At 32.5% G+C, this 16,541-nt stretch overlaps 1 protein-coding gene and 1 long non-coding RNA gene across 3 annotated transcripts; one reads left to right on the top strand and one right to left on the bottom strand.

The window, feature by feature from the left end:
* Positions 1-764: 764 nt before the first annotated feature.
* LOC142228408 (uncharacterized) lies at positions 765-1,251 on the bottom strand. Its single transcript, XR_012720153.1, has 2 exons — positions 1,016-1,251; positions 765-958 (listed from the first exon to the last, which is right to left on the bottom strand). It is a non-coding gene; the product is annotated as an uncharacterized LOC142228408 (long non-coding RNA).
* Positions 1,252-2,567: 1,316 nt separating this feature from the next.
* Roc1a (Regulator of cullins 1a) lies at positions 2,568-3,535 on the top strand. 2 transcript variants are annotated; one of them, XM_075298831.1, is made up of 4 exons: positions 2,568-2,692; positions 2,762-2,847; positions 2,923-2,950; positions 3,090-3,535. In XM_075298831.1, the coding sequence occupies exons 2-4, from the start codon at positions 2,770-2,772 to the stop codon at positions 3,308-3,310; spliced, it is 327 nt and encodes a 108-aa protein (XP_075154946.1). In that variant the 5' UTR covers positions 2,568-2,692; positions 2,762-2,769; the 3' UTR covers positions 3,311-3,535. The 2 variants fall into 2 exon arrangements, with proteins under 2 accessions (XP_075154946.1, XP_075154947.1); XM_075298832.1 differs by having other exon boundaries at positions 2,617-2,692; positions 2,742-2,847.
* The last annotated feature ends 13,006 nt before the right edge of the window (positions 3,536-16,541 follow it).

Here is a 16,541-nt window from a genome sequence, read left to right as displayed (position 1 = left end):
AATATCAGTATCCACAATTTCCACAATTTGTCCTTGGAATCTCTCATTATACTCGAGATCTGGAAAATGGGTAGGGTGATTTTACCACTCAATCCAGGAAAAAACGGTTAAATCATAAAGACCAAATTCCCTTCTTTGGCTAGTAACCAAGACACTTGAGTCACTACTGCTCCGTATGTAGAATTTAGGGTTAAGAATTCAAGGCAATTCAGGGTTTTCCCCAAGGTAGGGTTATATCTATGGCACTGTTTAACCTCTACTTATCATCTATTCCATCCCCTCCTGACGGCGTCCATATTGTATCATTTACGGACGACTATATAATCTTGGCATCCGGACATATTGTTGATGAAATATGCGATCGATTGAATGTCCAGCTAAACTACCCGACTCACCACTCTAGATATATCCCATCCTTGTCGCAGAGTCCTTTAATCTGCATACAAGCTGATGTACCAAAGCGTAAACAATAATTGGATGAAATAACATCCCTGCCAACATTTTTTGAATTTGGGGACTCTTTTGAGAATCCCCACTACGTCGAAAACAATCATATACGACATCAAAAACTCGTCGGAAAAGCGCTGTCACTATTGAGAAGTTGTACCACGCCAAGTTACTACAAAAATGTTTCGCATGAGTGCAATTATTAGGTGCCTTTATAGATCAATTTAGAACGACGCCAATAAGGGACCCTCCAAACAATCAGAAAAAGTGCATTTTAAGATAGTTGTATAAGAATCATTGTGGTCGAGTAAAACACGTTTGTTTAGATATTTATTAATTTGATTAAACATTTACAAATTCTTAAAAATATAACATTTATACCACTATCACATTACATTTAACATAATTTTTGGCATTAATGATGATGTTGAGTTACAAGTAGCGAGTTACATGTTGCTGCGTCTATCAACCAGTGTTTTTATTCCATGGAGGCAGCGTGTCTGTAAAATATCTGAAAAACAATCACTTTATTCCATTTGGAAAATCACCAAATTGTTCACCAATATACCTTTCACAATTTTAAGCGTATAATCTATGTTTTCAGAACTTTATTTTCGTTTTTATTTAATTAAAATATAACAAGCTGGTTGCGCTTGGCGTTTCACAAAAAAAAATGGCTTTTTTAACAGTAGGGATGGCAAATTTCTTGCATGTACTTTTTGATGTACCTTTTCATGATGGTTGAAGTGACATTTACGAGTCTGTGGTAACGATGAGGTTGAAATGGAACTTTGAAATGCTGGCAGGGATAATGCACTGTTCCGACTATAAACTTGTCAGGACGAAATATCCATGTTTGTGGTTAAAGAATCTTATGCGTCGTCCATACTATCAGGCCTGTTCCCAATTTCACAAAATTTTGCGATTCGTATTGAAAATAAAATCGTGCCATTTATAATTGCTTGTTCCGGAAATCGCGCGATATGGTGTGGAATTGAAAATCGCAAAAATTCAATTCCAAAATGTGTCATAGCTGTTAAAATCAGCTGATAAAGAAAAAACATTTTAGTCCAGGAAATTTTTTTGAAAAAGAAAACAATAAATGAATCTGGAATGGCTTTTTTGAATGTAATTGCCTATTTCGAAATATATCGACGCCGCAAAATTAGCGCAAATTAGCAAAATTATAAAATAATTATGGCGAGACGCTACTCAGTGTTGCATTGAGATCCATTCTCACCAGTTTCTAAATAAAATCGTAATATTTGGAACACGATATGCGAATCGCAAAACTTCCCTTCAGCAGATTTTGTCAAAATGGGCATGAGCATGTTTTATACAAGCTTCACAATATCTTTAAAAAATTGATTAATTTGTTTTGAATTCGCAGAGGCAAGTCTCATCGATTTGAAATCGAGAAATTTTTGCGATTTGCGATGACCGGAACAAGTCTAATTGGAGAAATCGCAAAATGTTTGCGATTACGATTATGGGAAATGGCCTGTTCCGGACGGAATGTCTGTGTTTGCAAAGAATCTTACAGTGTGGCCAATCGATACGATATCGGCGATGACTAAATAATCGATAAATGTGTTATCGATCCCATAAACATACACTATTATCATTTATGCCGTCGAGAATAACTTATAATGTGACCAACATCTGGGATATGTCTCGAAAGGTTGAGCACGGCCATTATCGTCCTTATAAAATGAACGATGCATCAAAAACTGTTACAACAACAACATAACATTCGGCCAGGTATAATCCCTCGGCTGTATATATATACTCATGTATTATCAATGAAATCTTTAAAATTTATTAGGTTAGTACTTTTTTAACCGGAAATACATCCATCGCGGACATAATTCTACTTTCACAATGAATTACGCTAGTGTTTAAATCTTGTGAATATGGAGAGTTGAACACCAATATTGTGAAATTGATTCACATTCTCCTGGAAGTGGATATGCGAACATGGGCATGTGCTTCAGTTTTTAAAATTAACGGAAACCAATATATAAAATCGACAAATATACTTCGTTATACGACAAATCTCTATGTGTGAAAATGATTTTTGGCTACAAAACTGAAAGGCGCTCCATATGAACATCACCAACTAAGTCCATAGCATAGCGATTACGCCGTTATTTATATTCCGGCGTCAAAAATCATACTCGGCCCCTCTGTTTGGGAAAGACTTGCAAATTTTCCCTTGAAAAAGAAACAAAGAATTTCAAAAAAGGTATAAGCCATTTAAAAAATTTGACTGGTTTGCCGTATTTGTCTCATAGTAATTGTTTATACATCACAGCTAACAGAATGGAAGTAGATGAGGAAGAGTTCGAGATGCCCTCATCCAGTAGTAAGGGTGAAAAGAAACGCTTTGAAGTCAAAAAGGTATTACCGTGAAAATATGCATCATTCTTGTCAATGTAATTAAAATTTTCAATTTGTATCTTCTTACTAAAATAGTGGAATGCAGTTGCTCTGTGGGCTTGGGGTAAGTAATCATCGGCGTTCAATATACAAAATCTAAATGCAAACCTAACCTTCAAAATATGCGTCATTGTCACAAAATTGTTTACATCGTTTCTTAAAAACTAAACTTTTACTAAAACATACCCTCTTCGATATTTCAGATATCGTGGTTGACAATTGCGCCATTTGCCGCAATCATATTATGGACCTATGCATCGAATGTCAAGCTAATCAAGCATCTGCAACAAGTGAAGAATGCACTGTCGCCTGGGGTGTTTGTAATCATGCTTTCCATTTCCATTGTATTTCACGTTGGCTTAAGACACGTCAAGTCTGTCCCTTGGATAACAGAGAATGGGATTTCCAAAAGTATGGTCACTAGTGATGTATCATCTTGTAATTGCTTTAGTTTTACTAGAGTGTGAAAATTTAGGTCTATCTTTTTAATTTCGTTTTTCTATTCCAACATATAATTTATGATTAAAATCTCTATTACCAAAAGCGATGTATGTGTAAAAACAAAAAAAAAACTTTTTGAAGAAAATGTAATTTTACATCAACAAGATTAAACAAAAACATGTATAATGCTGAAGGCAACACAAACTAACATTTACTAGTTATTATTTTTGATTGTAAATGGAAAAGTTTTCCTGGATAAAGATGGGCCCAAATTCGAGTTTTAAATTATACCTCTTTGATGCAAATTTTATCATAATAGGGAATAAAATGGATTATTAAAAGTATTCGTGAAAAATGGCAATTTTAGTAGCAAAGGTGGGTATTAAGTTCGAGTTTAGCCGCTAAAATCGCCATTTTCTCCAACAATCCAATAAAACTTTGTAAAAAGTTGCTTCGGAATATTCCCCATCAAGTTTTAATAAAATTTGCATCAAAGAGGTACAATTTTATACTGATTTAATTTCGGTTTTAGCGGCTAAACTCGAACTTAATACCCACCTTAAACTCGAACTTAGTACCAATCTTTAAGGGCAACGGTCTTACTAATCGGTCATTGTTCTAAATTAATAAATTCTTTTGAAAAAAATCATTATGACCGGTATCTGATTCTCTGATTAGTACTTACTCAGACAATAAACACACAGAGGACTACGACTGGACAACAATGCCTTGTTTCAGAAAATGTATAGGAAGAGTGGTTATACCAGAGAAACTTTCCGAGCCAACCTACTTTGTCCCACAGAGCTAAGTACAGACAAAACCTACATGGATTCATAAAGTGAGTTTCAGGAGAATTGTGAAATTAAACTTTAAATAAAATAAATTCACTAATAATGGCAAATTAAATTGTATGGCGATATGGAAGGAGTTAGACTACCAATGTAATGTAAAGAACGCCGGCAATTTTGAAAATCCACTTAAATCTCAATAGTTATTTGGTCTTTCGTTAATATGTGGTTTTCCAGTTTGTCCTTACCATTTTTCTCGCAGAACTGCATGGTTACTGTATTGGCCATCGACCAGATGATTTATACGCCAGAGAACTGCGACCGGTGGCTTTTTTTCGTATTGCAATCTTACCAAGTGTTTTGCAGTCTTAAACCAATCGACATCGTAACAACGCTCACCGTTATACACCGTCAGCATCTGACTACATACCCATGATAAGATATAGTCCATAAATCGCAATGTTGTCTGAACCTATCTTTGTTTTTAATGCAGCATTTTCCTAAACTTGGCTACTTCTTTAAAGCCTATGTACTCGCTGCTATAAACAATCCTCGCTTAGCTTTCTTTATTTCACGCTTCATTCAGTATTAAACTTCGTCTTAATGGATTTATTACACAAGGGTAATATTTTATTTTATATTTTTGAACTTGAGGCCCCCATCAAAATACATTGTTTGTCCATATCTCATGCACGCTAACAAATTAGCTCTTGGTAATTCTGCAGAATTTCACCACGACCCATATACTTTATGGGGTCTGAATATTTCGATGTGTTACAAACGGAAACCCATCCTGTGGTGGAGGATATAAAAAAAATAATTCCAATAATTCTTGATTCTTATTTTGATTTCCACCCTAGTCAATTACTGGACACAAAATTTTCAACTTTGTGGTTATGTCGTGAATAGTGTAAATGGAATTGAATTGGAGATTGATATCCAAAATTCTAAGTTAGTATTTTAATAACGGTTTAACGGAGTCGGTTTTACATAAAATCTAAAGTCGACTCATCGACATAAAGTCAATTATTCGATTTGGACAACTGAGTTTATTTGAAGATTACAGATTATTTTTATACCCTAAAACACATAGTGGTCAGGGTATAATAACTTTATTCTTCTAAAAATATATATTGATTTTAGACCCCATAAAATATATACCGATCGACTCAGAATCACCTCCTGAGTCGAACCCTTAGTGTCCGCCCGTCCATGTATTTGTTGTTCGCAGGATTCCGTTCACAATTATTAACCGATTTTGATGAAATTTGGTATATGGCGTTTTCTTGGTACAATAACAAACGCTATTGAAAATTCGGATCAAATTTAGATATAGCTCCCATATATATGTATCGCCCGATTTCGATAAATAGGGTCAGATTGCGTTCATTTAGTAACTGATCGATGTCAAATTTTCCACAAAGTAATCTAATTGAGCACCCTTTAAGTGTGCCAATTTTCATCGAAATGGGTTCAGCTTTAGCTCCCATACATATGTATCGCCCGATTTTCCCAAATTTTGCCACAAAACCCGTTTTTTATCAACCGATCTTACTCAAAGTTGGCTTACTCTAATATTCAATAGTACTAACTAACAGGTTGGCTGATAAGTCCCCGGTCTAACAAAGAAAAACACATTTTTTCCCAAATTTTGCCATAAAACCCGTTTTTTATCAACCGATCTTACTCAAAGTTGGCTTACTCTAATATTCAATAGTACTAACTAACAGGTTGGCTGATAAGTCCCCGGTCTAACAAAGAAAAACACATTTTTTGTCAAAATTCGTTTTTATTATTCAACATAGTTCCCTTCAAGAGCGATACAACGATTATAAAGACCTTCCAATTTTTTGATACTATTTTGGTAGTACTTCTTCGGTTTTGCCTCAAAATAGGCCTCAGTTTCGGCGATCATCTCTTCATTGCAGCCAAATTTTTTTCCTGCGAACATCCTTTTGAGGTCTGAGAACAAGAAAAAGTCGCTGGGGGCCAGATCTAGAGAATACAGTGGGTGGGGAAGCAATTCGAATCCCAATTCATGAATTTTTGCCATCGTTCTCAATGACTTGTGGCACGGTGCGTTGTCTTGGTGGAACAACACTTTTTCCTTCTTCATATGGGGCCGTTTTGCCGCGATTTCGACCTTCAAACGCTCCAATAGCACCATATAATAGTTAATGTTGATGGTTTTTCCCTTCTCATGATAATCGATAAAAATTATTCCATGCGCATTCCAAAAAACAGAGGCCATTACTTTGCCAGCGGACTTCTGAGTCTTTCCACGCTTCGGAGACGGTTCACCGGTCGCTGTCCACTCAACCGACTGTCGATTGGACTCAGGAGTGTAGTTATGTAGCCATGTTTCATCCATTGTCACATGACGGAAAAACTCGGATGTATTACGAGTTAACAGCTGCAAACACCGCTCAGAATCATCAACACGTTGTTGTTTTTGGTCAAATGTGAGCTCGCGTGGCACCCATTTTGCATATCGAAATATTGATGAATGATATGACCAACACGTTCCTTTGATATCTTTAAGACCTCTGCTATCTCGATCAACTTCATTTTACGGTCATTCAAAATCATTTTGTCGATTTTTTTGATGTTTTCGTCGGTAACCACCTCTTTCGGGCATTCACTGCGTTCGCCGTCCTCCGTGCTCGTTTCACCACGCTTGAATTTTGCATACCCATTAGCGTAGCTAGACAATTTTCCTAGGGGGGGCTATAGCCCCCCTAGCTGAAAATTTATAGACTGAACTTATAGGTTCAATTAATGTTTTATTTCATAAAAATGAATAACAATATAGGCATCAAAATAACTCGACAATTAATTTATAATAAAGCAACTAAAAGTAGTTCCACACTTTTCCCAGCAAAAAAATTGGGAGTTGTTCTAAAGGCACAACTTTAAAAGTACTTCCAAAAATGTCCTCACAAAGAGGTTAATTATTTTAACTACAGGAAGTTTTTAACTTAATTTTTTTCATATTTTAATGCGTAATTTTTTGTTTTCTTTAAAAAAAAAATAAAAATAAATAAAATGGTACAAATTATTCAAATTTTGCCACAAAAATGCTAAATTCATTATAGAAATTTTTATAGAATTTTTGAAAATATTCGAGGGAAAACGTTTCAAACAAGCGTTAGAATGTTTTAATGCATTCATAAAAAATATAAAAATTAATTATTTGGGAAAATATAACAAATTTTTTAATTCACATTCAAAACACTGAATTTGGTTCACAACTTAAGAAGTGATGCAAATTCATTGCAACGGCTTTTGAAACGGTGGACATTCGTTCTATGACAATTTCATATTACATTCATCGCTTCTCCGCCAATTTTGCACCACTTCCGGACCCAAAAAGAACATTTTCACTTCTATTTGGCTATGCTTTTTTGCAGCATTATTAAGATATTAATTTATGAAAGAATAGTATCAATTACTATTTTTTTAATTAAATTGACTAAACCAGACTAAACAAAATAATAAAGGAGCTTTAGTTATTCAACTAAATCAAAAGTGCAACCACAGCTTTATTTTATAAATATCAGATTTCAAACATTACCATCGGCAACTGCTGCCACAACCAAAGTAATTCGATTGTGCATGAAAATCTTTAGCGGAACTTTGTGCGGTTGTATATACTTGTTTAATTTTTATAAAAATGTAAAATCGTAAATAGGTTTTCAAATTCTGGGGGGGGCTAAAATTTTTCTGGGGGGGTCTAAGCCCCCTCCCCAGAGGCCTTCCTACGCTTATACCAATCAATTATTGTTGATTTCCCTGGGGCAAGAGTCCGGAAACTCATTATCAAGCCAAGTTTTTGCTTCCACCGTATTTTTTCCCTTCGGAAAACAGTATTTTATCAAAACACGAAATTCCTTTTTTCCCATTTTTTTTCACAAAAGACGCTCTATCTCACAAACCAATTGACTTACAGGCGTCAAATTTTGACTCGAATCATTTGAAGGTTGGTACTATGGTAAAATAATATGCATTTAATACTAGCGACGCCATCTATGTGTCAGACCGGGGACTTATCAGCCAACCTGTTATATGCGCGAAAATTCACGAAAATCGTTTCAGATTTAGATATAGCTCCCATATATATCGCCCGATTCTCAAAAATTCTCCCCTAATAACCCTAGTTTTGACCATAGTGGCCCCATTTATTAACTGATCGTACTCAAATTTAGTACAAGGTACCCTTCTGTTATTTCAATCAAACCTGCAAAATGTAATCCAAATCGGTTCAGATTTAGATGTAGTTCCTACATATATGTATCGCCCAATTTTCAAAAATTTACCACTAATAACCCTACACTTCACCATAATAGCCTTATTTATTAACCAATCTTACACAAATTTAGCACAAGGTAACCTTCCCTGGTATCAATCAAACCTGCAAAATATTATCCAATCGGCTCAGATTTAGATATAGCTTCCATATATATGCATCGCTTGATTTTCTCAAATTTGGGCTTAAATTTAGCTCTTAAATAAATATATTTCCCAAGTTTCACAAATTTGGACCCACACTAATTGAGCGATTTCCTCTTTTTTAAGAATCGACTTAATATTTGTGGCATACTAGGTTAGGTGGCTGCCCGATGTATCAGGCTCACTTAGACTATTCAGTCCATTGTGATACCACAGTGGTGAACTTCTCCCTTATCACTGAGTGCTGCCTGATTCCATGTTAAGCTCAATGACAAGGGACCTCGTTTTTATAGCCGAGTCTGAACGGCGTTCCACATTGCAATGAAATCACTTAGAGAAGCTTTGAAACACTAAGAAATGTCTCCAGCATTACTGTGGTGGGATAATCCACCGCTGAAAAATTTTTGGTGTTCGGTCGAAGCAGGAATCGAACCCACGACCTTGTGTATGCTAACCATTGCATCACGGTGGTTCTCTAGTGGCTTACTAACTCTGTAGATTCAGGATCAACTATTATCTCAATCTGAACAGACATTTCTGTTCAGATTGAGATAAAACTCCCATAAACATGCACCCCTTATTGTTCTTAAATATGAAAATGCGGTTTATCTACTAAACATATACCATTGATACGATACCCCACAAATAATGTTTAATTCAGTAAGGGTGGTTTAGGGTATGATATAGTCGGTTCCGCCCGACTTCTACTTACTCACTTGTTTTAATCAAATGTTGATTAATCGATTAAAAACAAGTATATACGGCCGTAAGTTCGGCCAAGCCGAATTTTATGTACCCTCCACCATGGATTGCGTGAAACTTCTACGAAAGACTGTCATCCACAATCGAAATAATGGGGTTGTGGTATCTTAAAACTTCTTAACATCGTTTTCTAAATTGTGAGTTAGTCCATTCGTGGTATATATTAGACAAAAAAGTTATGTATACTTAAGTGTACAAATAATTACGAATCGATATGGACTTTTTGCACGGTACGTAGAGAGCCAGAATTGAAATGTGGGGGTCGCTTATATGGGGGCTATATACAATTATGAACTTGATATGGACCAATTTTTGTGCGATTGGAAATCGATTTATCTGAGGGATATATATATATAACTATAGACCGATATGGACCAAGTTAGGCATGGTTGTTAACGACCATATACTAGCACAATGTACCAAATTTCAACTCACTCGGATGAAATTTGCTCCTACAAGAGGCTCCAAAACCAAATCTCGGGATCGGTTTATATGGGGCTATATATGATTATGGACTGATATGGACCACTTTTGGCATGGTTGTTAAATATCATATACGATCACCACGTACCAAATTTCAAGCAGATCGGATGAATTTTGCTTCTCCAAAAGGCACCGGAGGTCAAATCTGGGGATCGGTTTATATGGGAGCTATATATAATTATGGGGTGATAGGAACCAATTCATGCATGGTTGTTGGATACCATATACTAACATCACGTACCAAATTTCAACCGAATGGGAAGAATTTTGCTCTTCCAAGGGGCTCTGGAGGTCAAATCTGGGGATCGGTTTATATGGGGCCTATATATAATTATGGACCGATTTCGATCAATTTTTGCATGGGAGTTTGAAGCCATATATTAACACCACGTACCACATTTCAGCTGAATCAGATGAATTTTGGTCTTCCAAGAGGCTCCGGAGGTCAAATCTGGTGATCAGGGGCTATATATAATTATGGGGGCTATATATAATTATGGACCGATGTGGACCAATTTTTGCATGGTTGTTAGACACCATATACTACCACCATATACCAAATTTCAGCCGGATCGGATGAAATTTGCTTCTCTTAGAGACCTCGCAAGCCAAATCGGGGGATCGGTTTATATGGGGGCTATATATAATTATGGACCGATATGGACCAATTTTTGCATGGTTGTTAGAGACCATATACTAACATTATGTACCAAATTTCAGCCGGATCCGATGAAATTTTCTTCTCTTAGAGTCCTCGCAAGCCAAATCGGGGGATCGGTTTATATGGGGGCTATATATAATTATGGACCGATATGGGCCAATTTTTGCATGGTTGTTAGAGACCATATACTAACATTATGTACCAAATTTCAGCCGGATCCGATGAAATTTTCTTCTCTTAGAGTCCTCGCAAGCCAAATTTGGGGGTCCGTTTATATGGGGGCTATACGTAAAAGTGGACCGATATGGCCCATTTGCAATACCATCCATCAATAACAACTACTTGTGCCAAGTTTCAAGTCGATAGCTTGTTTCGTTCGGAAGCTAGCGTGATTTCAACAGACGGACGGACATGCTCAGATCGACTCAGAATTTCACCACGACCCAGAATATATATACTTTATGGGGTCTTTGAGCAATATTTCGATGTGTTACAAACGGAATGACAATGTTAATATACCCCCCATCCTATGGTGGAGGGTATACAAATTAAGTCATATTAAAAATCCTGTGAAAAAAACTATAATTTCCTTTTACTGTAATCTATAAAATCCGGAAAGATCGGTTCTAAGTGTATAGAAATTATTGAGGTCTATAAGCTCTTTTTTTACTGTGCATAACGAAAAAAAGAGGAACAAATAATTTTTTTTTTTTAATTTAGAGTTTTTAGATTTTTGTAAGCTTTTCAAGATATTTACATACATACAATATAGTTGTACAATATTAATAACTTACATATAGACTTAAACAAAAAAGTTTTAATTTTTGTTTTATTTGTGTAAAAACAAAAACAATATATTTTCCTAAAAAAAAACTAGTAATAAACTAAATACAAAAACTTATAAGCTGGTGGTTATAAAAAAAAACAAAATTATAATAAAGTTTTTGATTTTGTTGCAATTTGTTGTAAAAATTAATACTTCAATTTAATTTCAAGCTATTATATAATAATTAATATTAAAACTAAAATTATTCAGAATCAACTTTCAATCAGTATATAAGAATAGCCCAAAATCGACAAAGTATAAAGATATTTGATTTATATTTTTATGGTTGAAATGAAAAAACAACAAAAACAAATGTTTAGAAGTTTTAAAGAATTTTTTTAGTTATATTTTAACATTTCCAATATTTTTATTTTATTTGACTTGTTTTGTTTTTATTTTTATAATAATTATAGAGTAAACAAATTATGTTCTCTCAACTATACATCATTTGGATTCGATTGATTTCTATTCTAAGTTTTTTAACGGTCATGTTGTAATTACAATTACTTCTATTGGCTTTGTGGTTGATCTCTTTATTACAGGGTTCACTTAAATTATTCGTTTTACCGTTGTTGTTGTTGTTATTATTATTATTATCGTTATAATTACAATAATTATTATAAGTCTGTTTACATTTATGTTTAAAATTTCCATCTGCAAAAAGAAAAAAAAATAAACAGATAAAAGGAGAAAATCAGGAAAATGTAAACCAAAAAAAAAACATAGAGGGTACAAACATGTTAGCTAATCACTAAATACTAAATCAGTTTGTAGAAATTCTCACAGAAATTCGATAGTAGATTCTCACACAAATTCGTTAGTAGATACAGTGGAAATCAGCAGCGATTGTTTGCTAAAATAGCTAAAACTTTCTGCTGGTATTTTTGTACTCGATTGACCCATAAAGATAATCCAGGAGTTATTGAAAATGTGGCATTTGCTCGAAAGTATAAGGGTTCGAAGACATAAATAATTTTTTGGTTAATATTTTTAGGAGATATTCAGAGTAATATGTTAAAATAACAGTCGTTTCAGCAATTTTTATATGCTGACTTACTACTGTTGTCGGTATAACCAAAGAAAATTTGTTTTTTTTTTTTTGTAGGAACAAATACGAGCAACTATAGTGTCTGCTGATAGTTGTCTGAAGTTTGTTTTTCAATTAAAATATTAATAACAGCAAACGAGTTCGTTGTGTCAGCAGTTTTTTACTGACACAGGGAAGATATTCTCGATAGTTGCACAGATTTTTCTCGATAGAAAAATTATATTATAGTAAATTTCCCCTACTGATTTTTAGCAAATAATTTTATTTAATTCGATTATGATTTTCCTATAGTAGCTACACGCAAAGAAATTTGTTAGAAGATACAACAGGAAAATCTATTAAAACAGCAGAAAGAGCAAACATTGTCTGCTGTTTTTTAAACTCGATTATACTTAAACTGATTATAATTTTACTTTGACTGAAACAAACAAACAAGTTGAACTAAGGGCGTTACGACTGTGAAACCAATACTTTTTGGTGTTCGGTCGAACTGGCGTCGAACCCACGACCCTTTGTATGCAATCGGACATGCTAACACGGCCACCAGATTTTTTAAATTTTCTATAGAAATAAAATTTTGACAAAATTTTTTATAGAAATAAAGTTTTGACAAAATTATCTATAGAAATAAAATTTTGATAAAATTTTCTATAGAAATAAAATTTTGACAAAATTGTCTTTAGAAATAAAATTTGACAAAATTTTCTATAGAAATAAAATTTTGACAAAAATTTTCTATAGAAATAAAATTTTGACAAAATTTTCTATAAAAATAAAATTTTGATAAAATTTTCTATAGAAATACAATTTTGACCAAATTTTCTATAGAAATAAAATTTTAACAAAATTTTCTATTGAAATAAAATTTTGACAAAATTTTCTATAGAAATAAAATTTTGATAAAATTTTCTATAGAAATAAAATTTTGACAAATTTTCTATAGAAATAAAATTTTAGCAAAATTTTCTATTGAAATAAAATTTTGATAAAATTTTCTATAGAAATAAAATTTTGACAAAATTTTCTATAAAAATAAAATTTTGATAAAATTTTCTATAGAAATAAAATTTTGACCAAATTTTCTATAGACATAAAGCTTTAACAAAATTTTCAATTGAAATAAAATTTTGACAAAATTTTCTACAGAAATAAAATTTTGACAAAATTTTCTATTGAAATAAAATGTTGACAACATTTTCTATAGAAATAAAATTTTGATAAAATTTTCTATAGAAATAAAATTTTGATAAAATTTTCTATAGAAATAAAATTTTGCAAAAAATTTCTATGGAAATAAAATTTTAACAAAATTTTCTATAGAAATGAAATGTTGATAAAATATTCTATAGAAATAAAATTTTCTATAGAAATAAAATTTTGGAAAAATTTTCTTTAGAAATAAAATTTTGATAAAATTTTGATTTTATTTTTGAAATAAAGTTTTGACAAAATTTCTATAGAAATAAAGTTTTGACAAAATTTTCTATAGCAATAAAGTTTTGACAAAATTTTCTATAGAAATAAAGTTTTGACAAAATTTTCTATAGAAATAAAATTTTGACAAAATTTTCTATAGAAATCAAATTTTTACAAAATTTTCGATAGAAATAAAATAATGACAAAATTTTCTATAGAAATAAAATTTTGACAAAATTTTCTATAGAAATAAAATTTTGACAAAATTTTCTATAAAAATAAAATTTTGATAAAATTTTCTATAGAAATAAAATTTTGACCAAATTTTCTATAGAAATAAAATTTTAACAAAATTTTCTATAGAAATAAAATTTTGACAAAATTTCCTATAGAAATAAAATTTTCTATAGAAATAAAATTTTGACAAAATTTTCTATAGAAATAAAATTTTTACAAAATTTTCGATAGAAATAAAATAATGACAAAATTTTCTATAGAAATAAAATTTTGACAAAATTTTCTATAGAAATAAAAATTTGACAAAATTGTCTATAGAAATAAAAATTTGACAAAATTGTCTATAGAAATAAAATTTTGACAAAATTTTCTATAGAAATAAAATTTTGACAAAAATTCTATAGAAATAAAATTTTGACAACATTTTCTATAGAAATAAAATTTTGACAAAATTTTCTATAGAAATAAAATTTTGAAAAAATTTTCTATATAAATAAAATGTTGACAAAATTTTCTATAGAAATATTTTTACAAAATGTTTTATCAAAATAAAATTTTGAGAAATTTCCTTCAAATGTTGGTAGATTTTGTTTGCAACCGTGATAGGAACACAAAAACAATATTTGGTTCTTCAAAATCCCTTGGATATCCCTTTGACACAGCAGAAAAATCTACTAAAATAGCATAAAGTCTGCTGTAAGGCTGTCATGCTAACACGATTGTCACAGTTGCTAGAATTGTACCACAAATGACAGATTTTTTACAATTTGGTAGATTGATAGAATTCTTAATATTTTGATAGATTTTGCAAAATATTCCTCTCCAACTAACAAATTTTCTATAGAAATAAAATTTAGACAAGTTTTAAAAAATAAAATTTTTATAAAATTTTCTATAGAAATAAAACTTTTACAAAATTTTCTATGGACATAAAATTTTGACATTGTTGTTTGATCTACCCAGAATAACAGAATATTAATTGTGCCCATTATCTGCTGCTCCGTCATTTTTCTAAGAGCGTAATATTTTGGAAAGTCGTCCTCTCCAATTACTTGAGACGATTGCAAATTCGAATTAGTTCCCATGAACACCACAAGGTCAGTTTCCAAGGCTGAAATATTCAGATATAGTTTTTTTGTTGTATGGTTTTTTTGTATATTCCTCCCTTAGGCCTGAGCCTGTAGCCCTTGAAATCAATTTGCAATTTTTTATACCTTTAGTCCGGTACTCGTTTTGAGTATTACAATTTTGTTCTATATATGAGAGCCCAGGAAAATTACTCATTAAAATCCACAACACACCATTAGCCTGTAAGCCAACCCATGCCTTGCTACTTTTGGAGTCACCATGGTTCATCATGGTTAGCATGTCTTTCTTGCATACAAAGGTTTATGGGTTCAATCCCAGTTTCGACCAAATACCAAATTTTTTTTCAGTTGTGCTAGTGGCATTTCGGAATGTTTCTAAGCTTAAGTGGTTTTGTCATAATGCGAAAAGCTATTCGGATCCTTCTATTAAAAGTAGAACCCTTGCCATTGAAAAATAGAGAACTGCAGCCATAGCTTATTAGAAAGCAAACATTGTCTGTTATTTTAAAACCAAAAATAAAAAACCGGATGTTTCGTCATGAATGGTCGTTATCAATTATCTTTTATGTCGAACCTCTCACACAATGCATGAATGTTTTTTTTTATAAAATTCACTGTATCATGCTGGCACCAATGACAAAAGAAGATGAAGATTGGGAAAACAATATAGTTCAAATCATTGATTGTGTTCGATATAAGGTTACAATTTACGATCTATGAGCTTTTCATGAAAAAATTGCAAATTAAAAATTTTAAAATAAATTTAGGCCATAAGTTCGGCGGGTTCGAATCTTAAATACCCAAATATGAGTCAAATATTCTTTGAAAACTCTTCGTCGTAGGGAGTTACTTGAAATTTATAGAATTTTAGGTGTATTTGAGCACATCGGTTCAGTTGGTACGCGTCCCGAAGTTATATTTATAGTATCTAATTTTGGAGACTACATCAGAAAAATCGGGAAATTTTTCGTGTAAGTTGAATGCGTCTGTGCGTCTTCTATCCCCCAAATCGGGAGACATACACCTTTCTTATATCAAATCCTTATCGCTATAAACCAAAATTGGAATATCTCTTTATGGTTCCATCATACCTCCAGATTTCAAATTGCAGGCAATTGGGATACAAATTACGTTTCCTAGAAACCAAAGAAGTCAAGTCGGAATATGTGTCTATATAGGGGCTATACCAATACATGGACCGATACACACCATATTCGGCAAACTTATTATTGACCTAAACAACCGCTAGGCAAATCGGAAAATTTTTTTATCTCAAATCAAATCGGGAGACCGGTCTACATGGGGCTATACCAAAATATGGACCAATACACACATTTTCAAGTGTACTATTTTTTGAGTTTATGGACCTAGATTATCTCTAGATTTCTAATTTCAGACAAATCGTATATAAGTTGCAGTGTCTAGACGCTCAAGAAGTCAAATCAAGAGATTGGTT

This window comes from Haematobia irritans, chromosome 3 (genome assembly GCF_050003625.1).
Source record: "Haematobia irritans isolate KBUSLIRL chromosome 3, ASM5000362v1, whole genome shotgun sequence".
NCBI lineage: Eukaryota > Metazoa > Arthropoda > Insecta > Diptera > Muscidae > Haematobia > Haematobia irritans.
The sequence above is the reverse complement of the archived record's forward strand: the minus strand, read 5'-3'. Positions and strand labels throughout refer to the sequence as shown.

Coding starts and splice junctions, on each gene's coding strand:
- Roc1a (XM_075298831.1), top strand. CDS start 2,770: ATGGAAGTAGATGAGGAAGAGTTCGAGATGCCCTCATCCAGTAGTAAG. Junction 2,848..2,922: donor AACGCTTTGAAGTCAAAAAG/GTATTACCGTGA, acceptor TTACTAAAATAG/TGGAATGCAGTTGCTCTGTG. Junction 2,951..3,089: donor AGTTGCTCTGTGGGCTTGGG/GTAAGTAATCAT, acceptor TCGATATTTCAG/ATATCGTGGTTGACAATTGC.